Here is a 25101-nt window from a genome sequence, read left to right as displayed (position 1 = left end):
TAACAGATTACTCCAAATTAATAGCTTAAAACTGCCATTTTATGTCTATGGATTCTGTGGGTCAGGAATTCAGAAAGGTCACAGCAAAGACAGCTTGTCTCCACTCCATGATGTCTGGGGCTTCAGGACAACTCCAAGACTACGGAGACTCGATGCTGGGGGCAGGAAGCATGGGAGGCCCACCTAGGTAGTCTATCCCAAGTGGCCTCCTGTTTCTTGCATGGAGGCCTGTGGCTCTGAAGAACCAGGCAGAAGCTGTACAGCCTTAGAAGACGATGTGTGTCACTTCCACCGGAGAGCCAGAATAAGGGAGGAAGCAAGACCGCACCTCTTGATGGCAAAAGCGTCAAACCTCAGTGTAAGAGCATACGGGTTGGGAGATGATCGTTGAGTACATTTTTTTAATGTGTTGTAAATCCTACCTTTCCACAACACTCCCCTGCTGTTCTAGAGCGGCTTGTCTCAGCTGGCTCCCAGATTGTGCCCTCTGAGCCAAGGGCACCCCCCCCCCCGCCCCGCCTTCCCCAGCACTTTGTTCCTACTTGGCTACACTGAAAGACCTGCACTAGGGCTGGAGGGTGAGAATGGAAGTCTATGAACAGGGCTTGAACATGACTGAATTACTTGAAATTCTGGATGTGGCTTGAACCTTTCTTCCCAAGGTTTTTAGATTTCCAAAAATGTTAATTCCTGGACAGACTATTCTCATAGCTTCAATTATCAACTCCATGTGAACTTGAGACTATATCTTTCCTAAGCCCCAGTTAGGAATTTCCAGCTATTTACTGGCTATATTAATTCATATTGTCATCTTAATTGGAATCTTATGTTCAAAACAGTTCACCCTTCAGAACCCCCATCTTCCAATACTTCCACCAAGCCGTAGGATCAAAATCTTGCCAATCTGGCCCAGCCAATGTGTCTCAGTGGTTGAGTATTGACCCATGCACCAAGGTTGCTGGTTCAATTCTCAGGGTACATGCCCAGGTTGCTGACTTAATCCCTAGTGCATACAGGAGGCAGCCGATCAATGTTTCTCTCCCTCTCCCTTTCTCTAAAAAAAAAAAAAAAAAAAATCAATAAAAACATTTTTTAAAAAAAGAAGAGCCAGCCGGCATGGCTCAGAATGTCGACCTATGAACCAGGGGTCACGGTTTGATTCCCAGTCAGGCCACATGCCCGGGTTGCAGGCTCTATCTCCAGTAGAGGGAATGCAGGAGGCAGCCAATCAATGATTGATTCTCTCATCATTGATGTTTCTCACCCTTTCTGAAATCAATAAAAATATTTTTAAATAAAATAAAGATAAATCCAGGACTGGAGTTGAAAGAAAAGACTTCAATGCAAGACTATTTCATAAATTACAAAAGTACAGATTTAATCATTTGGTATTAAAAATGGAACATATCTTACATAAGGGTTTTCTAAGTTAGAAATGTTATACCTATCTGGCACTACAGAAGATACACAACTCTTCCACAGTTCATAGAAGAGTAGATGGACAATTTTGATAAAGGACTGAGGAACAATTGAAAAACAGTTTACAAATAAGGAGGCAGAAAGTGCTTCAAGAGGCACGGTCCTCAGAAATGGTCCTGGAATGCAGTTTCATATGTATCAATGTCATGTTCCTGGATGAGGGAATAAGACATATATTTTAGTATTTCAGGGCAAAGTCTGAAATGTGATCTTTAGTGTTTTGGACTTTAAAGATTCTGAAACATCTTAATTGGGACACATACCAGTAGGTTATCTCTGGCTTTAAACCCAAGAGTCAAGTTTTCACGACCAGGACAGGGCTTTTGACCACTGCCCACCACCCACCATGATAAGTAGGGAGCAAATACCATTGAAGGCGCTGATGCTAAGACCCGTCAGAATTGGCCTTGCCACTAGGGTAAGTACTGTTGGGAATCTACCTGAGCTCCATCCCACGTTTCAGTGCTGAGCAGCTGTATCAGCAACTCGCCTCTGGATGCCATTTATTTCAGAGCATTGTAAATGTCCACATATTCCATCTGCCCCACTACACAGGTCAGAGACGGCAAGGACTGCATTCATCCTGCTCTCTGCCAGACCAACATCCAGCACTGTGCCTGGCACATATGAGGCGTGCAGTAGGAGGACCCAGCAGTGCCAGCCACTGCCACTAAAGGCTCAGACCCTGACGAGTCTTTCCACTCAGCATCTAAATTCCTAACTATATATATGGAGAAAAACAAACTCTATGCTGCTTTATAGTCCTCCCCGACCCCATTTACTGGATCATGAATGTCTCCCTAAGTCCTAAAACTCTTCACACATTTTAAATATTATGGCTCACCCTAGGAACAACCTACTAATAATGATTTTTATTCTTGCCCACTGATTATTTTATCCTATTAAAACAGTGCTGTGCCCTGGCCAGTGTGGTTGAGCATCGTTCCATGCACCGAGAGGTTGCTGGTTCAATTCCAGTCAGGGCATATGTCTAGGTTTCGGGCTCCATTTCTGGCAGGGGGTGAGCAGGAGGCAGCCAATTAATGTTCTGCTCTCACATCGATGTTTCTCTTTCTCCCTCTCCCTTCCTCTCTTTCTCTCAAAATCAATAAAAATATATATTTTTTTAAATTAAGTGCTGCTGCGCTGAGAATCCAGGTGTAAATCTATATATATTCAAGATTATTAAGACAAATTCTGAGGATCAGAATTGCTGGGTCAAAAGTATATACATTTTTAGGGCTTTTGAATGATACTATAAAAAATACCTCAAGAAGAGTGGGACTAATTTATTCTTCCAGCAATAGTGTCTGAATGCCCACTTAACAACAGTGGTTGGCATTTAATGTTAGCAATCCTGTCAAGGTATAAAAATGAAGGCCAGCTATAATTTCAAAGTCTTGGTCCTTAGTCCAGAGACAGATGGTTTCCAACATAAAGTGCTGACCTCACGTCCTGCTCTATCCTTTGCTCAGTTCTCTCTAGCCACACTGGCACCACCATTGTTCCTCACACCTGCCAGGCAAAGCCCAGCCATAGGGAGTTTGCAGAGGTCTTCCCTCTGCCTGGGACTCTCATCCCCCGCTATCTGCATGGCTAAATCCTTCAACACTTTCACATCTTTGCTCCAGTATCAGCGTTGTGGTAAGACCTACCCCAGCCGCCTTATCTAATACTGCCACGTTCAGCCCACTGATCCCCTTACGCTGCTCTGCTTTTTTAATAGCATAGCATTTATCCAGCATAATATGTGATGTACGGGGATTATGTTCACTTAGTAGTTACTTAATATTGCAGAATGAATGAATGGCATAAAACTCAGTTTATGGATGATACCGACACTCGAAGGACTCCCACATTAGTGGGCCTTCTAGACTCGTACCTGGTTCAATTTCTTGAACTCCACCACTTGGAAGAAGATGTGCTCAAGGATATGTTTGGCATCTTGTTGGTCCTTTGGTAGTTTATTGGTTACTCCAAGAATGTCACCACATTTCCTGACATAGAATTCCAGGTCTTCTTCAGTACCTAAGCACAGTTGGGGCAGTTAGATTAACCCTCACCTTCTGCCCCTCCCCAAGAACAAACTTATTGTGATCTAGATACCCCTGTCAGGTTTCTACATCTCTCAAGATCACTGACCTCTTCCTTGGGTAATGTGACCACAGGACACACTGTAAAGGTCACTGATGCGCTGCTTTTATAAATTAGGACAAAAGTACGACACTCCTAACTAGAATAAAGCTGGACTGGCTCTGGCCCTCCTATCCCCAGCTCCAGCATTCCGACATTACAAAGAACAGCAACCAGTAGGAAATCAAATTACCATTCTCTGAATGAGCAAGGACCATTATGAGAAGGGCACATAGGTATTTTAACTAGCATTTATTATAGCAATATTATTGAAAAGGAATTAAGTGGAAATTAAAGAGGGAAAAAAATCACCCATAATTCCATCATCAGCATATGTCTGTGAAATCATCCCAGCAGCCTCATATTCAAGATGGAAAGCCATTACTGCCCTCCTTACACTGTAGTTTCTTTTTTTCCCGTGACTTCTTTTTTTAAACGTTATGATTGAAATCGAATTTTTTAAATTAAAGTATTCAAACCATACAGCTCTTGTACTACCTCTATCCCCACCAATACTACCTAGGGTAATTACTGACACATTATGCCTATATATTTACATATGTGTAAAAATGGGATCAAACTGTAATAGCTCTGTAGTTGCCTTCATCACTTAACCATGTAATATGGAATTCCAAGTCAAAGCTTACATCTTTCTTTTAACAGATGTATAATATTCTATTTTTTTCGTATTTTTTTAACCAATCCCCCTCCTGATGGCCCAGGAGACTGTTGCCAATTTTTTGAATGCTACAATTAATATGTCTATAGCTATAGCTTTTTCGTTTTGCGATTCTACAAGGGTTTCTGTAGAATAAATTGCTAGAATTGGAAATGCTGGGTCACATCATTACTGGTCTATTATTACTACTGGACTAACCACTATGTCTTGCTAATTTTTGATTGCCCATCACCTACCCACAGTGCCTGGTGCAGAACAGAGATGCAGAATAATTTTCATTTTTGCATACTCCTTTCTAGTCTCTGGGGACATACAGTTGTTGTTCACATCGTTGGGATTCTACTGGACATGTGGTTTTCTATTTTGCTTTCTTAATTTAGGATACTCACTTAAATTCTATCAGTGTCACTCCCTGGCCTTTATAAATTTCTTTTATAATGATTGCATATTGTCCCATCGATTGAATGTGGCACAATTTACTACCATTCCCCTGCTAGTGAACACTATAATCATTCCCAACTGTATTTTATTTTTTAAGTATGTAATGTAGTAGTCATCTGTATACCTTCATTTATCTCCTGAGAGTCCCAGGAGTGGGGTCTCTGCCTCCAAATGGTTAAGTTGATGCCTCTCGGCACATGTGTGCAGGCCCATTTCTGTCCTGGAGGCTGTGCACGTCAGGGGGAGCACTGGACTGAGAGTCAGGAGTACCACTCACCGTGCAGCTGTGTGGACTGGGGTCTCATTTCCTCACCCACATGTAAGGTGGGCGTGCTCGATTCTCTCTAGGATCCCTTGGAAGGATCCAATTTGAAGTCTCTCTAATTCTTCTGGCCCTGACTGCATTTTCCTATTTAACTGCTCCTATGACTAGTATCCTAGATTTGCTATGTGGTAGCCAGGCTCAGAATTCACTCTATGGTCACTAGATAGGTCAAAACTAAGTTCCTACAGGGATTGCCGGGGTCCAACCCCAGCAGGTCCAGGGGTCCCCAAAGGTGTGGATGGAGTCGGTGAAGAAGGAATGACACGGAGACAGCGTTCAGTTGATCAGCAGCCTAGCCAGGATCTCCAGCCAGGATCTCCAACCAAGTTCTGATCTGGATCTCCAGAGAGGTTCTGGTTAGGATCTCCAGCCAGGTTCTGTGTCCATGTTCTCTTGCTAGGTTCTCCAGGTTCTCCAGCCAGGTTCTGCAGCCAGGTTCCCTCGCTAGGTTCTCCAGTTTGGTTCTGTCCAGGTTCTCCAGCCAGGTTCAGTAGCCATGTTCCCTCGCTAGGTTCTCCATCCAGGTTCAGTCACCAGGTTCTAGTCAGGTTCTCTTGCCAATTTCTGTAGTCAGGTTCAGTGCAGGATCTTTTGCCATGTTCTCTCCAGCGAAGTTCTTCTGTCTGTGTAGGTTCCTTCTTCTAAGTTCTGTGTGTAGGTTCTGTGTTCTAAGTTCTGTGTTCTAAGTTCTGTGTCTTGCTGTCTTGTTACATCTGTATTTATACCAGTTGATTCCAATCCTATCAATCTCTATTACAAAGGTTAGGGCGTTTCTTATCTCCATTCCAGGGAGTAAAGATTATGTAGCTTAAGCATGATTGTTCGTAGTTAAAGTGATTAATTACCCGCCTGGAACTTAGTTAAGAGGTTTTATTCCCTCCCTAACTTCAGGGGAAAATCCCTACCTGGGGAAACAACCTTTCTCAGAGACCTTGGTTAAAACACATAGTGCCAAGAAGGTGAGCAAACATATTAAGAACAGTATGCCATATATGCCAGGTCCCTTGAAACAGCAAACATGGACCGGCTCCCGGCAAGGGATTACAGTTGAGACTTTGGCTTCTGCTCAGCACCATGTTCTAATTCACTGAGCTAACTGGCCTGGAAAGAAATTTACATGAAATAAACAAAACTGTAACTTTACTCTCCTGTTCATATTTTGTTCTCCCTAAATAAATGTTAAGTGTTCTCTCACAACATCTCTCAGAAGTTCACAATTAAATAAAACTCACAAAAGAAGACAAACCAAACTTACACTTATTGGTAATCTGAGCAAGCCGTGCCTTCTCAGAGGAGAATGTCTCATCCAGGTCAAACAGCTCCAGTGGAGGAGGTGGCAATTCCCTGAAACTGGGAGGGAAAACCTAAAAGAAATAGGGTCTGTCGTGAAAGAGCGTATCCAAAGCCAACCTGGCAGTGATGAGGCATAAGGAAAACAAGAGGCCAACTCAGCCTTCCCTGGGATGGAGCACCCATCACCCCTTCCCGCCCTCCCCCATCAGACCATATCAAGCAAGACGACTACCCACTGTAAACAGCCAAGCAGAGCCAGCTCTAACTACACCGCTAAACTGACCAAGCTGACGTACCAGCACCCACTGACTCCTGTAAGGACACAAAGCTTAAGGCTTATTAGGCTCATGTGTGGTGAACATTTGACTGTACAACTTGTTTCTCATTTAATCATGAACTCTTTAGGGACAGAAACTGGGGAAGCAGATGTAAATTAGTATAGGAAGTGCTAAACTTGGAGCCAAATTTTGTAGGTATGAACCAGTGGTGTGCTGACAAATGTTTATCAGCTCTCAAAACAAAAGGCCTGATCTACAGCACTTGTGATTTTCTGTCATGTAAATACTTCCACATGGCCATTTCAAGCTACCAAGATGAAGCCAAATGGTTCAGAATATTTCAGAATATGGTGGGACAAATAAATTTTTGAGAACAAGCTGAGTAAATGCTGGACTGGAATGTTGGAAAATCACCTTTATGCACATGACTATGCCCTGGGCTGTCAGAACTATGCTATGAATCTGAGCGCCTGTTGCCTAGAAAGCTGCAGCACAACACTTTTCCTCCTTTTTACCTCAAAATCCTCACATATGCCCTCCAATCCAACAAGATGGAAAATGTTTAACAGCAAAAGATGTCTATGCCCTTGACTTCTCCGTTGGGAACTATACCTAATAAAAGTCTCTGCAGAATGCTAGTAGGTTTGGTTACTGTGCATGGTTAGAGCCAAAGAAATGATCCTCCATGAGGAGCGGCACAAATAGCATATGGAGGCTCCACAGGAGGGCCCCAGCCACCAAGGGAAGGGCAGACAGTGGGGTTCTGTAGTGGGATCCCCCAAGCACACCCACTTACCGCTGGCTGAAGGGCAGGCAGCGGCGTCTCAAACTGAGGTTGGATGAGCTGGAGAGGTTCATGTTTCACGTTGAGCTGTTCATAAGCCCTGTGTTAACAAGAAGAAAGAAAAGCAGGATCAAGATGAGAGACAGTGTGCGGAGAGCATCTATGATCGTATGCTGCTCTTCTCCATCAGGTAGGCGGTTCAGCACTTCTGCAGAAAAAGTGTGTGTTCTTACACGTGATGTAATAATCCTTTCGTGACTCTCCTCTACAGCATCATCGAGTACGACTTCATTGAGAAGTGAAAGGGAAAGTTTTATATCAGGCTTCTCCTAGTAGGCTTTTCATTGTTACCCAATGAACACTGATTCTTTTAACTCACTGTTTCCTTGTTTGTTTTTTGTTTGTATTTTTAATAAGGCACCTGCTTTTTTTTTTCTTGATTTCACAGAGGAAGGGAGAGGGAGAGATAGAAACATCAATGATGAGTCATTAATCGGCTGCCTCCTGCACACCCCACACTGGGGATCGAGCCCGCAACCCGGACATGTGCCCTGAGCGGGAATCAAATCATGACCTCCTGGTTCACAGGTCAACACTCAACCACTGAGCCATGCTGGCCAGGCCTTATTTGTTTTGACCATCAGCAAACAGTACTCAAATCTGAAGTCTGCACCTAGTAACTGAACAGATCTGTATGATATCCACAACTGTGTGCTCATTCACTCAACAAATACTGAATGTGCAGGCAGTTTTAGTCACCAGGAGTATAGCAACAGTGAAAATAGATATTAAGAGCCCTGGCCGGCTCACTTGGTTGAGTGTCGTCCCATGCACTAAGAAGTCGCCAGTTCAATTCCAGTTGGTTCAGTCTCCGGAAGGCAACTGATTAATGCTCTCTCACATCCATGTTTCTCTCCCTCTCACTCTCCTTCTCCCTCTCCCTTTCCCTCTCCCTCCTTCCCCCTCCTTCCCTCCATCTCTTCTTTTCCCTCTCTTTCTCAAATCAATAAATAAAAATAAATAAAACCAGGGAAGTCCGAGGAAAAACCAGAACAAGTTGATCACCCTAAAAGGCTGATACAGCACCTGAAACACAGTAAGGGCTAACAATGGCTAGCCGTTCCCTCTGCGTCAGCACCCCTACCCCAATATCCCAGCCCTCTCTGTCAACCTCATCATAGACCTGAGAATGTGTTTTGCATACACATTTGTTGTGACCCTAACCTCCCTCCCCAGGCTCATGTTTTTAAACCAAACACTCAGAATGAAGTGCAGTGCAGCCCAGAGAGCCACGGGTACTGACTTGATGACCTTGGAGAGGGAGCTGACATCCAGCTGGTAAATGGACAGGTCAAAGAGGGTGGTGAAGTCCCGTGGGTTCTCATCACCCTCTTGGAGACACACTCGAAGCATCTCTGACAGGGTGGCTGTGTCAGGCAGCATCATGTAGTCGGAAATCTGAAAGCCACAAGAGGGTTCCTTTCAGCAGGGTAGAAAGATTTTAATCTGTCAAGTCTCCAATGTCTCAGGTCTAAATCTGTAATATTTATAATCTCTTGCCAAGAGATTTCACCATTCCTGATCACTGACAACACCCTTAAATAAGCCACTCTGAGTCACTTCACTCAACCCCAATGCTAGCTAAATCCACCTCTCCAATTACTCATGCTAGTATTCACGTCACTGGACACAGCTGGAGCAACCCACACCATGCTGACTTTTATGCATGGTGTTTATTGCAGAAGACTATTTATTGCATGCTGGTCTGCTTTTAATTTCATGATCACTGACCTTGAGTGCTCAGCAATCAATAATATTCCCCTAGTCCAGGGGTGGGGAACATCCAGCCCGCAGGTCATATAAAACCCGCAAAATCAGGCATTGGGGGTGAGTTCATTAAATGTTTGACCAAATACAGCAGGCTAATTTTTAAGTTGATAATTTTGTATGGCTCGTCAATGATGTCATAAATATCCAAATGGCCCTTGGCAGAAAAAAGTTTCCCTACCCCTGCCCTAGTCCATTCACTTCCCATATCCTACAGTTTCCTTTTGTCACTTCAACCATCTAAAGTGATTTTTCCTTTCTTAATTTTAGCCAATGACCTTATTTTCTATTTCAGTGAGAAAACAGGCAATCACAAAAGAAAGTCCACAAGCTTCCACTACATCTACCCACCCACCAGCATCTGGGCCATACACTTTGCTTTTTCTCCTGCTACATGTATGAACCCCTATGATCTCAGATCAGACAACCCCCCCACCCCCCAACGCCCTGCATGGACACTAGACCCCAGCCCTTCTCACACCTAACCAAGGACATGCCTAATGATGACACATCTGTGTGCTGGAAACAGTAAAAGACCAAGAAAACTTAAATGTCCATCAATGGGAGATTGGCAAAATATACTACATACAAACAATGAAAACACAGTCTTAAAAAACAGGACAAAACTAACAAAAGCTCTTTACATATAAATATGGGAACATCTCCAAGACAGATTGGTAATTTTGAAAAGTAATGTGCTATTAGTGTATATACACATTCGAGAAACTGCTAAGATTGCCATCACTGCGGATGGCAAAGAAGACTTTAAAGCAAAGAAGACTATTTATTGCATATGCTTTTGAACTCCAAACTATGTGACTGTATTATCTACTCAAAAATTAATTTAAATTTAAATAAGTGCATGCTGGCAACAAGAACTATTCCTTATGCCCTTTGAGCTGCATTTAGCCTTGATTCTAACAAGGCCAACTTGGTAACGGTTTGAAAATCGGTCCTCTGAAGTCACACAACATACTGTCCCACATTCTCCAGCGCCAGCACTTGAGGAGCCACGCCTGAGCACTACAGAAATAAGTCAGGACAAACAGGCTCACTTTCCCCCTATATTCCAAGGGTCCAAGTCTCCTCCAATCCTCAAACTTTTTTGTAGACAAGAAACAAGGAAGGAGCATACAGATAACTGCTCTTCTCCATAACACGGTTCTATTTTAGAAGCTCCAACCCTCTAATGTGACAGTGGTTGAAGGCGAGAGAAGTAACAAGAGCTCAGCAGTGGGCCCGGGAATCCCAAAGGTCCAAAGGCTGATTCTTGTCTCTGCACAGAGACCTGCTACAAACTCCTACTTCCGAAAAGTATCAAGGCCTTAAGTGTCCAGAGAGAAACTTAAGAGTGCTTCTCAGACCACTAGTTTTCATGACTTCCTGGCAGCTTTTGAGGTTAAAACTTGTTATGTAAATGTCTTCAGCTATTTATCGAGCCACCATTTTATTTGATTAAATATTTGAAATTGAGCTATATTATCTGGGGTTGAAACCCATTTGGCTGTAACAAGATTTGACGAAAACCATAGGAAGTTCAGGTTCTCAGGATGTCTTACTTCGCAATGCTACTGGATCCAGCCTTTTACTTTCCGAAGCCTTCAAACTCGAAGGACAGTTTTCACCAGGCCTCACACCTGGAAGACACATTAACCTGCCTGGTTTTAGAGGAAGGCTTCACGACACTGTATTCCTCTGGCTTCCTGTCAGCATGTCCCCTCAGAACCAGTCCAGTGTCACATGTGAATAACAGAGAAGAGACACGGGCTCCGCAATCAAGCTGACGTGGGCATTAATGGCCTGGCCAGGTATGTACTAATCTCAGCGGGGAGCTTCAAGAATTTAGTTACTTCAGTTTCCTCCGCTGGAAAACAGGAGTGACGGAAACTGAGCAGGAGCGAGGTGGCCGCCCAGCACGGGGGTGGATGCAGCATCTCGGGGCTGCGTCCCTTGACCTACGACACTTTAACTAGGGTTGGCAGCTGCCAACGATCCACCCACTCAGAGTTGGGTCCTGTGAGATCTGAAAAGTGAATTCCTGGGTGCACCCCAATTCTTTTATCTTGGGGGCTTACATCACTTTTCAGGAGGAATCTAAACTAAATAGCCATGCACTTACTGTTTCCATGTAAGGGAGTATCAGACATGGGGCTCTCCTGCTTCCTAACCTGAGTCAGCTCCTGGGGGGCCATGTCCTCAGCTGAGGGTGGAGGCAATCGGGATGCATTTCTGACTGCCTTCTGCCCACCTCCACTCCACACCCAGGAATTCATTTTCCTGACATTTGAGGTTAAGGCACAGAGAAGCAAGTGTAGAATGAGTGGACTGAATTAGGAGACCTGGGCTTGGATCCTGGCTCCACATGTGCTTGAAATCTGAGCACACTGTAATCTTACAGAATTTTAGTTTCTTCATCTATAAAATGAGTTTAACACCATCTACCTCCCAGGGCTATTTCGAGGCTTAGATCAGATGGTTTATGTGGAAGTATATGATATACAATAATTACAAAAGTTAAAAACAATGTCTTGCAGAGATCTATAGCACCTTTCACACTTTATAGTTTAACAAGTCTATTTACATCTATGAACTTAGGCCTCGCAATCACACTGTGAGGCAGACATCACAGGTATTACTGTCCCCTAAAAACCAGAATGAAAAAAAGGACAAAATAACCTGCTGAAGGCCCAAGGACTGGTGGTAAAGGCTATTGGTGCCCAGTCCAGTGCTGGTTTTACCACTGGTCCTCAGACTGGTATTATTATAATACCTTTAGGACTTTTATTGCCAAAGGCCACAAAATCATAGTTTAAAACTTCAATTCAGATGATTCTTGTTTCTTTCATGAAAAAAAGTATTCTTATATCCTTCATATTTCTGAAAGAAGTATTTCTCTACAGATACTGATTTTGAAAATTTGGACCAGGCACCATATTTTAAAATTCCAATTATTATATACATATAGAGGCTCCCATGCCAATAAATTCTATAATTATGTAATTAGATTTACTATTTTTTTTACAACACAGCCTTCATCTCCCAACAAGTATCACTTCCTGCCATCTGTCTTACAGACAAGATAAGAGATCTATTCCCTTCGTACTGTTAGAAATGGTGCTGAGAAGGTAGACTCAATTTTCATTTAAAAGTCTTTTTAATGATTCACAACCTCCTACCTCTGGATCCTCAGCATCAATCTGGTTTAGATGAATGTCTTCTGTTGTAAGCCATTGGAAAACAACATCCTGGATTTTAAAAAAATAAGCCGGAATTAAACACTTGGTTATTTGAGAAAGCCAAAGACAGGAATAGAGAATTCAATCAATAAAGAAAAATTGATAATAGGAAAAAGACTGAACCAGTGATTCAAATGAGAGTACCACCTTCCTCTTTGTGAAATCATATAAAAACTTAAGTTTTCCTCACTGTAATGCCATTTTTATTATCAGAAATTTATTGTTTATCTTAAGGCGTTCTATCCTCTAACCACAAGCCAGATTTGATTAAAACATGTTCCCAGTCCCAAAGCAATCCCTGTTTAATGTGCTGAAAGTCTGCACTTAAATCAGAGAATATACCTAGATCTCCCCAGACTGTCTAGTGACAATGGAACTTCATGTGGATTCCATAGAATCAAGCACTTAATTCATCTCCCAACACCTGGAGTCTTGAAGGCCTCAAGTCTCCAAGGCTGAAGGACTGCATTTCATTAGTGGAAAATGGGAATTTCTTCCTCTGGGAAGTGAGTCACTGGAATCACATCAATGGAGAGCTGGGGACGCAGTCTGTCAACCCTCACAGGTCTCCTTCACACTATTCTGAAGCAGCTACTACATACCTGTACCTCATTCCCCACATCCATCAGTGACCCCTCCTAGCCGTGGATGATATGGTCAGTGGTTGGAGTGTTGGCCATGCACTGAAGGGTCACAGGTTGGGTTCCTGGTCAAGGGTACATACCTGGGTTGCAGGTTCAATCCCTGGCCCCAGTCAGGGTGTGTGCTGGAGGCAACCAATCAGTGTTTCTCTCTCTCCCCTTCTCCCTCCCTCCCTTCTACTCTCTCTAAACATCATGGAAAAAAATATCTTCACATGAGGATTAACAAAATAAATAAATAAATAAATAAATAAATACCCCCTCCTAAATACTGCTTGTTCCTGCTAGCTCCCTCACCTCATTCAGGACCTCCCTTCAGGTCCTATCTCCTCTTACCTGGCTGACTCCACCAGCCTCAGAACTGGACCCAGGCTGACTCCTCCTTTCCACTTTCCATATGCCTTACCGAGGGGTCTTTCTAAAACTCAGATCTGACTCTACACAAGGCTGCTCAACACCTTGCAAGGGCGCCTGAGGCTTTCTGCAAAGTTCAAGCTCCTGAACTTTGTACATGAGACCCTGTCTGGGCCTGTTCCCAACCACTTCCCCAGATCGGCTCCCACTCTACGTTGGCATGCTTAGAAACACTCGCCGCTTCCTTCTGGATTTCCTTCTTGGTCTCTCACGCTCTCTCTCTCTCTCACTGCATTATACAGTCTCAAAGCAGAGACTATGCCTGACTCAACCTCGTATTCTTAGTGTATGGCACATAATGGACTTTGAACAGCTGGTTTTAAAAGAAAAGGTGAATTGGTATTTTTTAAAATGACATGAAAATCATATTTATACACTATACATTAACGTGATGAAAGGGAAAAGCTTACCATGATTTTGCTATTTTCTTCTTTATCCAAATATTGGTCACTAAACATGTGACATGAGCCAAGCACCGCCAGCTTCCCACCTTGGTTCTGCAAATGACAAAGCAGCATCAGACATCAGGATCCCAAAATGCACTGCAGGCACCCTAGTTTCCAAACACCTATCATCAGAATTACGTAAGCAACTGTCTTGTATACAAATAAGTGCCAATTCTCATCAGGATTTCAACAGTCTAGAAATATCAACTATGATAATAACCACATTCCAATCTGCTTCTCATTTTAGACACTTTTATTGGACTTTAACAAAAAACACTGTGAATTGGTTCTATAGCATTTCCCACTGTCATCTTATAAATGAAGATCATAACCTCAAAGGAAAAAAAAAAGATAAATCTAAAGAGAGTTCAAGACGTTTTCAAGTAACAAAAATAGTATTAGTTAACTAAGATCCAAACTAGAAAACTAAGCCATGAGCATGAAAAATTCACAACAGAAATGAAAAAATGTCAATATTAATAATTTTAAACAAATCAAAATAAAGTATTTTTGACTATTAGATTAATAAATATGTCAAAATGACTAAAAACAGTGTTGATCAGGTTTCAGTTCTTTCACACAATGTTGCTAAAACTGTCAATATATGCAACAAAGCAGTCTGAAATATAGAAAAACTTATGCACTATTTTACAGTTATAATCACACAAAAATTAGAAATAAACCCATTTGCCCTGGCCGGGTAGCTCAGCTGGTTAGAGTGTTGTCCCAACACAACAAGGCTGTGGGTTCATAATCCCTGGCTGGGGCACATTTAGGAGGCAACCAATCAATGTTTATCTCTCACATTGATGTTTCTCTCTTTCTCTCTCTCTTTCAAAAAAAATCAATAAGCATATCCTCAGGTGAGGCTAAAAAAAATTTTTTTTTAATTGAAAAGAAGTTATAATAGAGATAGCCTCATGCTATAGTGGAAAGCTTTGGATTTAGAATGGTAAAAGCTTGCTCCATCAATTATCCCCATAAGTAAAGTGTAGATCATTGAAATGCCACTTTGCAGGACTGTTGAGCAGACCAATGAGAAAATACTGTATATGAAACCCCTCTAGAAACAGTAGCTTTCACTACTTCAATAATAAAAGAACATATCCACTCAGGTCTAGGAAAGGCTGTACCTTGGAGTGATAGAAAGCCAGAATGGGTCTGTTCAGTGGAAAACAGACAGAACCCGTGGACAGAACAGCAACTGCTGGTTTCATGACACTCAATGTGGCACCAAAAGGATATACAAAGGTGAGAGCCCTGTAAAACATTAAAGAAATATTCCAATTTTAAAAAATAATGAATAAAAACTTTGTGAAGATAATTTCAGCCTGGCCGGCGTGGCTCAGTGGTTGATCATTACCTATGAACTAGGAGGCGGTCACAGCTCAATTCCTGGTCAGGGCACATGCCTGGGCTGCAGGTTCAATCCCCAATAGGGCCATGCAGAAGGCAGCCAATCAATGATTCTCTCTCATCATTGATGTTTCTATCTCTCTCCCCCTCTCCCTTACTCTCTGAAATTAATAAAAATATATTTTTTTAAAAAAGATAATTCCAGTGTTTCTTCAGTAATTCATTATCAAACACAAAATATCCTCTAAGCTTTGACTTCTTAACACAAAAATTAATATAATTCTAGCTACCAGGTTACTAAAGCACATTAAGAAATATGAACGTAAATTAACAATTTACAATCATATGTGCAAATGACTGTAACTAGAAGAACTAAAGTAGCCCCTGTGGAGGGGAAGAGGGAGCCTCATCTAAGAACTGAACCAGAGTTCCACATGAGCCTGCTCTGTACAGCAATGTCGCAGAGGTAAACATCTCCCTCTCCCTGATAGATCTGACTGGTGCTCTAAGAATGAATGTCCAGCATTAGAAGAGTGTGCTACCAATTGAGCGCTTACATGAACAGAGGCACGCATCTACCCCCACTGAACACTTCTACACAGACTGTCCTAACAGAGACTTAGGGTATCTCAAGTGAGTCAGTCTGACTTGGGCAACGTACTCATGGAAAGGGAGTGGGGTGGGAGGGGAAGGAGGATACAGATCCTGGGGTAAGGCCAACCGATATAGAAGGGGCAGGGTTTTACTGAAAGAAAGCTGGAGCTCTGCAAAGGTAGTTGTTTGAAGGAAATGCTCTCAGAATGAAGAAAACAGCAATGCTAAAACCAAAGCATAAAGTTAGAAACTTGGGAGCTTGGGGGGCATGAGGAGTCTCCTATTAAGAGTTTAATTTGCCGTAACCGGTTTGGCTCAGTGGATAGAGCGTCAGCCTGAGGACTCAAGGGTCCCAGGTTCGATTCCGGTCAAGGGCATGTACCTTGATTGCGGGCACATCCCCAGTAGGGAGTGTGCAAGAGGCAGCTGATCGATGTTTCTCTCTCATCAATGTTTCTAACTCTCTATCCCTCTCCCTTCCTCTCTGTAAAAAATCAATAAAATATATTAAAAAAAAAAAAGAGTTTAATTAATGCCCGGTTAGTTGGAGTATCATCCCATACACCAAAAGGTTACAGGTTTGATTCTGGGTCAGGGTACATATCTAGTTTGTTGTGAGGATTAAATGAGATAATATATGCCTGTCACATAGCAACTGCTTCATAAATTAGATATTATTAAAGCAAAATATTATAAATTACCTATATGTTCTATAATAAGAGATTAGACAAGTTCAGATAAATCCAATTTTATCTAGTCATTAAAAATTTTTATGTATGAAAAAATATCTAGAAATCTAAATACCATACTGTTAAGACACATTATCTTTGGCATAGATTTACAGTAAAGGACTTCTATTTTGTTTCAGAAGAATTCTTTTTTTCTTTTTTACAAATTCCTTTAGTATTATATCGGCTTCTGCTTTTTTTTATATATATTCCATATTATCTTATATTAGTTTCAGGTGAACAGCATAGTGTTTGGACAATCATATAATTTGAACGGTTCAAAAAGCTCTTCATTTTGAAAAAGAAAACTCTTTAGAATGGCAAAGGCGTCACCTTCAGGTGGCTCAGAACACACACTCACTGGGCATTGTTTCCACTGCTCTCCTCATCAATGATTCCAGGCACAGCCTTCCCTGCAGCTCGGCTAATCTCCCTTGAAGAAAAATATTAAAATCAAGTAAACCAAAACAATTCCGGAATTTCACCCTCCATTCAGTAGTAGCATAAACTAGCTGTGAGGACTTTGCAGAGTTGTTCAAGACACAATTCTTAATAACTAAAGGTATACGCCCATTACACACCTATACCTCTTTCGGGAAACTTGCAAAAGTTAACAAAGTATAAGGATCAGTTCCTGTTTCTTGAGACCCGAGGGAGGGGTCCATATACTAAACCCACATTCTAGACTAGCATTCTAGACTCCGTATCATCAGAGCCGGCAGAGCACCTGCCATGTAACAAGTTCAAGTGTGGAATCATTTTGCATATAGGGAAAAGCTCACAGAGGGCACCTGATGTTCCTCTCAGGCACTCATTTCCCACTTCCCTAAAGCCCCTAATTTATGTTTTCAGAGACAATGGATCAGAAAAAACTGATTTCATCCCAGGCTCCAGGGCTGAAGAACATGAGTTAGCTATGCCATCAGGACATTCTATGCCCTCTACCACAGTGACCAGCCTGGATGTGCATGTGGCCTAGGCCAGCTCAAACAGGGCAAATGTCAGGACTATTCTTGACAGGAATGCTGTATCTCAGGCACACGCTCTTTCCCCAGGTGGTGTGGCAAGCGGAGCTGAATCTGAGAACTGTTAAAACTTCAGCCCACACACTCAGAAGAGCAGATCCAATACACTTGCAGAGAAATGGAATTGGAACCCTGAAGACATCATGTATTTTCCGTTAATCCATGTCCAAAATTTGCCTATTTCTGAGCTTTTCAATTGCATGAATCAATAGTCTCTTTAGTGTTTAATCCCATTTGAATAGGGTTTTCTGTTGCTTGCAACTGAATGTATTCTACTGACAAAAAGGGTGCTCTAGTCGGTGTTTCTCGGTGGTTAGTGTGTTGCCTCCTCTCACTGAAGGGTTGGGGATTCAATTCCAGGTCAAGGGTTCGCTCCCCGCCCCTGGTTGGGGCGAGTGCAGTAGGCAACCAGTCAATGTGTCTCTCTCACATCAATGTTTCTCTCTCCCTCCCTCCCTCCCTCCCTCCCTTCCTCTTTCCCTTCTACTTTCTCTGAAAAGCATGGAAAAAGTATCCTCAGGTGAGGATTAATAAAAATAATAAATGAATAAATAAATAAAATAAAAACTGACAAAGGGTGAATGTTTAGTAAAGTTTCAAAAGATGGGAGGAATATAAATTGATGGTTGAGAAGTAATACAGTAAATAAATTATGATACAATAAAATGAAATAAAACAAAAGGGAAAGAGAAAAAAGGGCCAGTGAAATGAATGTGGGAGAAGAGATGAGAGAAGATTCATGTAGGAAAGATGAGAGTCATTTATAAAGACATTTCTGCTTTCAACATGCTTACCTATTCAAGACTCCATTGGAAACTAGAGCTTCTTTAGGATGGAAATACTTATAATATACATTTCTAACCACAGCATCTTTAAGGGGAAAAGACAGGAAGGCACATTTCAGATTAGAAGTTTGATATTACTAGTAAAGATACTTAAAACTTTGACCTGAAAGGGATCCTGAAACGCTGTTCCACTCCCTCTCACTGTATAAACAGAGGAAGCCCAGGCCCCAAAGGTTCAGACTGCCAGCGAGGCCAGAATGCTGGACCATGGACCCTCACAGCCCAGGGTTTTTCCATTGTACTGTTAGGCCCAGAGGGCTACAACTAGAATAATAAATAGGAAATGACTGCCTCTATTAAATTAATAATAATAATTACCATTATTAACCATGATTCCATACTCTTCAAGGAGAAAGTTAATATTGGTGTCAAATCTGGATTCCCCACCCTCTCCTAGCATCACAAGGATGTCTCCACCGCCGTCAAGGTATTTCTTCAGGACCTCAAACTACACAAAGGAAAAAAACAATCTGTGAATACACCCAAAAACTTTGGTCCACAATTCTATGAATAAGATCTTCACTACCTGAAAAATAAACACTTCAAATCTATAAGGCACCTAAATATAAATGTATATAATATAAAATTTACTTTCCTCATAGGATTTCCAAGCTTGTCTTTAAGCATAAAGCTCAAAAATACTCAAACTAAAGTGACATTTTCCAAGTTGACAAGCAAACTAAAAGTGGGAAACTATTAGCTAAAGGAAGCTCACCAGTCTCTTTCACTCAGCAACATCCCTGGTTTCTACTTATTAGATGCCAATTGCACCTACCCGCTCCCGACAACCCAAAATGTCTCCAGATATTGCCAAATGTCCCCAGGCACTGGTCGCTGGCCCTCTCTCTGGATACTCTCACTTTCCTGAGGCTGCTTGCTCCTTGGCAAGGACCTGGTCACTGCTCTCTGTCTTCCCTAGGTAGAGAAGGGAGGTGGTGGGGGAGAAAATATACTGGAGTTAGGCCAAAGCCCAACAAATAAAGTTACTCTTGTGCAGGCCATTACCAGCTGCGTACCCATCTCCCCCAGGGTCTCACTGGGAAGGGTAGCTGGTCACCTCCATATTCCCAATGGTAATTCCTACTCCTCTCAGTTCACCTGATGAAGCAGTTACCTCTTCATGCCCTTCCTGGATGAGGCGGCCTTGCAATCAGGTTGAGAAAAAAAGGACAACAGAAATGCTCCCCTGTGGACTCCTCTCTGGCCCCACCCAATACAAGAACAGGAGACTTTGGTCTGCCTCAGACTAAGGACCACACTGGCCCCACCCTAGCTTCACCTCCCTGCTCCCCACAGCCCTCCCTGGGCACCAAGGCACTTTTCCAAGTCTCTGTAGGAAAGGCTCTTGCTGTGTTGTGGTTTTTTGGTTTTTTTAATTGTGGCAAAATACATATAAGATTTACCATCTTAACCATTTTATTTTTTTTAAATATATTTTGATTTTTTACAGAGAGGAAGGGAGAGTTAGAAACATTGATGAGAGAGAAACATCGATCAGCTGCTTCCTGCACACCTCCTACTGGGGATGTGCCCGAAACCAAGGTACATGCCCTTGACCAGAATCGAACCTGGGACCCTTGAGTCCTCAGGCCAACGCTCTATCCACTGAGCCAAACCGGTCAGGGCCATCTTAACCATTTTAAATGTACAGTTCAATAGTATTAAATATATTCACACTGCTGTGCATCCAATCTACAGAAGCCTTCATCTCACAAAATTAAAACTCTACATCCATTAAACAGCAACTCCACACTTCCCTCCCCCATACTCCCACCCGACAACTAGCATTGTACTTTCCTCTCTATGAATTTGACTACTCTAGATACATCACATAAATGGAATCATAAAGTATTTGTCTTTTTGTGTCTGGCTTATTTCACTTAGCATAACATTCTCCATATTCATTCATGTTGTAGCATGTATCAGAATTGCCTTCCTTCTTAAGGCTGAATAATACATCATTGTATGTGTAGACATTTTGTTTATTCATTCATCTGTTGATAGACACGTGGGTTGCTTCCACCTTTTGGCTAGTGTGCATTATATAAACATGGATGTGCAAGTAACTAACCTGTGAGATCCTGCTTTCAATTCTTTTGGATATATGTATATCCAGAAGTATGACTGCTGGATCATAGGATAATTCTACTTTTAATTTTGAGGAACCACCATACTTTTTCCATACTGTTTGAGGCTGCACCGTTTTATATTTTCACCAACAGTGCACAAGGGTTCCAATTTCTCTACATCTTTGCCAACACTTGTTATTTGTGTTCTGGGTTTTACATTTACCATTCTTTGTCTATTCCATGAAATAAAATAATTTAAAATGGAGTTTTCCTATTTTCAAAGCAAAAATATGGCAAAGAAGTGCGACTAATATTTAATGAGCCTACACTACGTGTCTGCCACTTTTCATGCATTATCTCATTTGACCATCACAACTCGATCAAAAAAGAGATGACATCAGCACCTGAAGGCAACACAGTAAGTAGTAAATAAGAGTTTAAATCCAGAATTTCAGAGCCCAGGCTCCTAACCATTTCATTATATTTCTTCTTTATAAATATATTTATTTTATTTTATTTTTTAAAGGGTATTTCTTACCTCAGCTGCAGTAAATTTTTCCCTTGGCCCAGCTGTAATCCACAGTTTCACACCAATTAACTTCTCAGATGTGATTTCATCTTTTAAGCTACAAATATGATTTTAAAAGCAAGTGTTAGATCCATAATTAAACCATTTATGTCATTTTAGCCTCTAGACTTTATGGACCCAGGGGCCGCCGAGGCCTGGAAATAACGGGATTTAGAGATGCCACTCCAGCCTCCCCCAGTGAGAATCTCCGCTACGAGCTGGCACCAGAGCCATCGGGCTCTGCTCAGATGCTTCCTTGAAGCCACGTTAAACTGTGCCAGAGCAGAAAGAACCCTCCCACCGCTAATGCAATCACATCTACCATTAGCTTGTATGACTACATATCCCTACCCACTAAGAAAAACAACACACCCCCAAAAGAGAAAGATTTTCATTTTTCCTTTCTCTAAATTGAAGTATAACCTAAGTTAAAATATGGAGAACACCTCTAACCTCTTAAAAAGTTGTATATGTATAATTAGAATAATTTTTTTGTGATTTGGGGGATAACTTAATAATATGCTAACTGCCAATTTTCAAGAGATGCTTTAATAATTTATTTACTTCTGAATGATCCTTAAATTGAGCTCTTCCCACCTAAACAATCTGGCCTATATAAGAAAATGAAAAATTTCAGTTTTAGCAGCAGGCTATTATTATTTGGAAGGGAAAACAATCCACAAGATCACCTCTGAATCTTCCAATTGCTTCGAAGTCTCTTCTGCATCGATTTATAGCCGTTGTTGGTGGTAAATAGTTCCTTTTTGTATGCATTGAAAAGAATGGTGCTCCGAAGCTCCTTCTCCATGGTTACCTATGGAAAAAAGAAGGGATCAGAAAAAGAAAAACAATAACCAACAGTCCAGAAGAAAGACCCCAAAAGAAACAAAGGCGTCTACTTCTTCTAATTTAATGAGAAAGGGTAGGAAGCTGCAACATACCTATGAAATCTCTGCAATTCTCAAGGGTTGATAGTGAAACGCATAGCTGCAGAAACCTACGGCCAACCCTGGTGACCTCGTGTCTCTTGCCTTGGCCTTCCCACCAGCCGACTCACATGGCCCTGCCCTGCCCTCACCCTATCCCTGTGGGAGACCATGATTCCTTACTGCTCACTACTGTTAACTATAAGGTATAGTCTTATTTTTCCTTTCCTTTTTTTTTTTTTTTTACATTAAGTTTATTGGGGTGACATTGGTCAACATGGAGGTATAGTCTTCTAGATTCTTTTTATACATTCATAACTTGTAGTTTTATTTATAAAATAGGATTTTATCATATGCACTATTTCACAACACTCTTTTTTCACTTAACTCTGTATTTTTTCACATCTTTCCATGTTGGTACTTAGGGATCTTTTTAAAAAAAAAACACACACACAACTGCACAGTATTCCATTTTATAGATATATACCATAATTAAACTAGTTATATACAAATTAACATTTTCCCCCCAAAATTTTGCTAGTAAAACAATATTACCAATCACCTTTGAACATGATGCTTTTGTGCACTTTCCATATTTGTAGAATAAATTCCTACCTATTGAATGGCTAAGTGAAGTGCCCTACAAAAATTTGTAACTTTTACTTCTACTAATACTAATACTATTTCTAATTCTTTTTATCTCTTCTAATAAGATAGGCACCCCATTTAGTTTTAATTAGCACTTTAAAATTAGTGAGATGGCCATCTTTAACTGTTTATACTGGCCACTTGTATTTCTTCTGATTTCCTTGTGCATATACTCTCCTTATTTTTCTGTTGGGTTTAATATTTTTCTAACTGATCATTAAACAAATACTTTCACAAATTTGTCTTTAAATGTAGCTTATAGGAAGGAGCTTTCTTTGTTTGATTTGGTGAAATTTTGCAGGCCATACAGAAGGTTTTAAATTTTAGAGTCAAAAGTATTAATCTTTTCCTTTCTTGCTTCTGAATTGTATGACCTAATTAGAAGAATATTTGCCATGCTAAGGTTATGAATACACCCGACAATGCTTTCTTCCCATACTTGCGTGTCATTTTTAAAAATGTAAATGCTGAGACCCTGGCTGGGTAGCTCAATCGGTTAGAACATCCCCCCGATATGCCAAAATTGTGGTTAGATCTCCAGTCAGGGCACATACAAGCAACCAATGAATGCATAAATAAGTGGAACAACAAATCAATCTCTCTCCCTTCCTCTCTCTCTAAAATCAATCAATAAAAAAATAATGGTCCATTTGGAATTTATTTTGATGAAAATAAATTGTTACTTTTTACTAGAAAGCTGCCTGACACCTATCAAACTTCTCAATGCTGATTTTTTAAAAAAATTTATTTTTATTGATTTCAGAGAGGAAGGGAGAGAGAGAGAGAGAAATAGAAACATCAATGATGAGAGAGAATCATTGATCAGCTGCCTCCCGCACACCCCCTACTGGGGATTGAGCCCACAACCCCGGCATGTGCCCTTGAGCGGAATCGAACCTGGGACCTTTCAGTTCGCAGACTGATGCGCTATCCACTGAGCCAAACTAGCTAGGGCTTGATGCTGATTTAAAACATCACCTTGACTATACAATAAATCACTATAAATATCTGGATCTTATTCTGAATTCTATACATTCTACCTGCCTGTAGTTCCTGCTCAGTTCCATACTATTTTAATTACTACAGCTTTATAATCCTTCCTATATAATAAAAGCCTAATATGCAAATCAACCAAATGGCAGAACGACTGGTTGCTATGACACGCACTGACCACTAGGGGCAGAGGCTCAATGCAGGAGCTGCCCCCTGGTGGTCAGCGCACTCCCACAAGGGGAACAGAAGCCCTGAACCAGGCTCATGGCTGGCAAGCGCAGTGGCTGTGGCGGGAGCCTCTCCCCCCTCCATGGCAGTGCTAAGGATGTCCAACTGCCGGCCTAGCGGGCAGGCCTAATCTGTCAGTTGGACATACCCAGAGGGCTCCCAGGCTGCAAGAGGGCACAGGACGGGCTGAGGGGAAACCCCCCCCCCAACAGTGCATGAATCTGGTGCACTGGGCCTCTAGTTATGTTATAATTTCTGGTGATACTGGAGAGCTAATCCCCCTTATTACTTTTTTTTAAATTTTTGGTTTTTACACACACCTTATTACTCTTAATTTTTAGATTTTCCTGGCTAGTCTCACATATTTACTTTTGCAGTTTAACTTTAAAATCGTTTTGTCAGATTTTTTGAAATGCCCCCATGAACCCACCACAGCTATCTTTTCCTGTTTCATTCCATCCCTGTGCATGCTTGGTTTTTGTGTGTATATACAACATCGTACTCTGCTTTCTCCAGCTTCCCACAGGAAAAGTCTTCCTGATTAGGTTAATGGTTGCATGGCTATGCCATAATGAACTGAACCACCGCCCTCGTGGGCATCTTTTCAATTCCGTGCCAGCATAGATACCACTGGAATTTACATATTTCTACTTCTGCCATTACTTTTGCTGCAGGGCAGATTCCTAAGGCGGGATTCCTAGGAAAAGGGGACGGGGCCAATACGTTACGAGTCCTTTCCCAGCTCTTTCACACTCTGCAGGACCCCTGAAAACCCGCGCAGCCGGAGGCGACGGAGACTCGAGCCCAGTCCAGGGTCGGGGATTCCGGCCTACATGGTGCCCAGTTTACTTTACCCCAGGGGGCCTCTATTTTCCATAAGACTGGCCCCGGGGACAGCGCCAAGCCTCCCAACGCCCCGCTGGCCCGTCACGGTCAGAGCTCTTCTTACCTGAGGCCCGGTGACCACCATCTTCACCTGACGCCGCCCAGCATCCCGCCGCCAGGTATCCAAGGCCTCTTAGCAACGGCGGAGGCCGAGCGGCGCGCTGGGAAGGCGTGGACCGGGCGTGGGCGTACCTCGGAGCCACGTGATGACGACAGACCGGAAGACGCCGGTGGTGGTAGGGGCGGGACTTATATGGGAC

The 25101-nt window shown here is 42.0% G+C and overlaps 1 protein-coding gene across 5 annotated transcripts; it reads right to left on the bottom strand.

The window, feature by feature from the left end:
* Positions 1 to 1357: 1357 nt before the first annotated feature.
* IFT52 (intraflagellar transport 52) lies at positions 1358 to 25048 on the bottom strand. Of its 5 annotated transcripts, XM_036322412.1 has the most exons (14): positions 24906 to 25048; positions 21851 to 21975; positions 21132 to 21219; positions 18843 to 18972; positions 18474 to 18549; positions 17016 to 17087; positions 15110 to 15236; positions 13941 to 14027; positions 12416 to 12484; positions 8716 to 8870; positions 7425 to 7512; positions 6313 to 6421; positions 3362 to 3507; positions 1358 to 1631 (listed from the first exon to the last, which is right to left on the bottom strand). In XM_036322412.1, the coding sequence occupies exons 1-14, from the start codon at positions 24924 to 24926 to the stop codon at positions 1584 to 1586; spliced, it is 1341 nt and encodes a 446-aa protein (XP_036178305.1). In that variant the 5' UTR covers positions 24927 to 25048; the 3' UTR covers positions 1358 to 1583. The 5 variants fall into 5 exon arrangements, with proteins under 5 accessions (XP_036178305.1, XP_036178306.1, XP_036178308.1 ...); XM_036322413.1 differs by lacking the exons at positions 18474 to 18549; positions 21132 to 21219; positions 21851 to 21975; positions 24906 to 25048 and having other exon boundaries at positions 18843 to 18973; XM_036322415.1 differs by lacking the exons at positions 15110 to 15236; positions 17016 to 17087; positions 18474 to 18549; positions 21851 to 21975; positions 24906 to 25048.
* Between the last annotated feature and the right edge of the window lie 53 nt (positions 25049 to 25101).

The sequence above is a fragment of the Myotis myotis genome, unplaced genomic scaffold, assembly GCF_014108235.1.
Source record: "Myotis myotis isolate mMyoMyo1 unplaced genomic scaffold, mMyoMyo1.p scaffold_m19_p_9, whole genome shotgun sequence".
Lineage (NCBI taxonomy): Eukaryota > Metazoa > Chordata > Mammalia > Chiroptera > Vespertilionidae > Myotis > Myotis myotis.
Note: the sequence above shows the minus strand (reverse complement) of the source record. Positions and strands in the feature narration are given on the sequence as shown.